Source organism: Geospiza fortis, unplaced genomic scaffold (genome assembly GCF_000277835.1).
Source record: "Geospiza fortis unplaced genomic scaffold, GeoFor_1.0 scaffold408, whole genome shotgun sequence".
Taxonomy (NCBI): Eukaryota; Metazoa; Chordata; class Aves; order Passeriformes; family Thraupidae; genus Geospiza; species Geospiza fortis.
Genome location: NW_005054330.1, coordinates 5,486,323 through 5,487,722, shown reverse-complemented (window position 1 = coordinate 5,487,722; position 1,400 = coordinate 5,486,323). Strand labels below are relative to the sequence as shown.

At 66.9% G+C, this 1,400-nt stretch overlaps 1 protein-coding gene across 1 annotated transcript in view; it reads left to right on the top strand.

Annotated features, from left to right (window-relative positions):
• Positions 1-933: 933 nt before the first annotated feature.
• Positions 934-1,400, top strand: part of SDSL (serine dehydratase like) — a 3,944-nt gene continuing 3,477 nt past the window's right edge. Inside the window, exons 1-2 of the mRNA XM_031057477.1 lie at positions 934-1,194; positions 1,296-1,340. Coding sequence (XP_030913337.1) covers positions 1,018-1,194; positions 1,296-1,340 — 222 coding nt within the window. The 5' untranslated portion in view covers positions 934-1,017. The remainder of the gene's footprint in view (positions 1,195-1,295; positions 1,341-1,400) is intronic.

Sequence of the window (1,400 nt, the reverse complement as noted above, 5' to 3'; positions counted from 1 at the left end):
AGGGGGCTCTGCCTGCTTTGCCTGGGGGCTGCTGGACCTTGGGTCTGGGCCAGCCCCTGCCTGGTCACTTGGGACAGCCCCTCCCTAAGGGATCCTTGTCCCTGCCGTGCCCGGCATGGCCAGCTGGAGCAGGGGGGCTCATCCCGGGGGTCTGCCCCAGCTGGAGGGGGGAACCTGGGAGAGGATTGAAGGGCTGCCATGGGCTGGGGGCTTGGCAGGGGGAGCAGAGGGGTGACATGGCTGTTTGGAGGCAATGAGAGGTGTTTTGGCTGGGGGGTCTGGGGTGTGCAGGCTGCCCTGGCTGCATCAGGGCAAAAATCCTAAAATCTGCTGGTGCATGTTTTTATCTGGACCAGATAATACCACAGGGTAACCAGAGCTCTGTCCCTGCTCGCTGCCTGAGCTGCCTTTCCTCTTCCCCCGTCTCCTGGGAGCCCACATCCCGTCTCAGGGCATGTGAGAGCTGGCAGGGCCACTCGTGTTTGTCCCCGCGGGTCACCGCCTGTAAAACGCGCCCAGGGCGGAGCAAACAGCGAGCAGCCGGGGCAATGTCCGAGCCCTGCCCCTTGCCCGCCTGCCTGACTGAGCACGGCGGCCTGGGGACACCGGCACGGCCCCTCGGATGTCACCTGTCCCTCTGTGTGGCAGGCTCGGCGGTGGGTGAGGACAAGCAGGGACATCCCACGGGACAGCAGGTAATCTCAGCCCCGGGGACATCCCAGGGGACAGCCGGTAATCCCAGCCCTGGGGAACTCCCAGGGGACAGCAGGTAATGCCAGCCCTGGGGACAGGCCAGGCTGTGCACGGGCACCTGGGGACACCGGGGCTGGGGACACTGCGAGGATGCAGGAGGAGGTGGCACAGCCTGTGCTGGGATCTTGCAGGGAGAGCTGCTGCATCCTAGAGATGGGAGGGGACACTGGGGACAGCCCAGTCCTCGTCGGGGCTGCGGGGGGACCCTGGGGAGCGGCTGGTGACTCCACCGCCTCTCCCGGGCAGAGCATCCCTCGTCAGGCCATGGCAGCCCGGCCAGCCGGGGGCCAGAAGCCCCAGAAGCCCTTCCACATCGTCACACCCGTCCTGGAGAGCCTGTCCCTCTCCAAGGCCGCGGGCACCAAGGTCTTCATGAAGATGGAGAACGTCCAGCCCTCGGGATCCTTCAAGATCCGGGGCATCGGGCACCTGTGCCAGGATGTGAGTGCGGGCACGGTGTGTGCGGGGGCTGCTCCTGCCCTCACGGGGGGCACAGTGCGGGGCCACAGCCGTCCCCTCCCCTCTTTCTCTCCTCCTTTCAGGCTGCCAGGAAGGGCTGCCGCCGCTTCGTCTGCTCCTCAGGTAACCCCACCCCGAGCTGGGGGATGCTCCTGAGCGATCTGGGGATGTGCGGGGGGGGGCGAGCC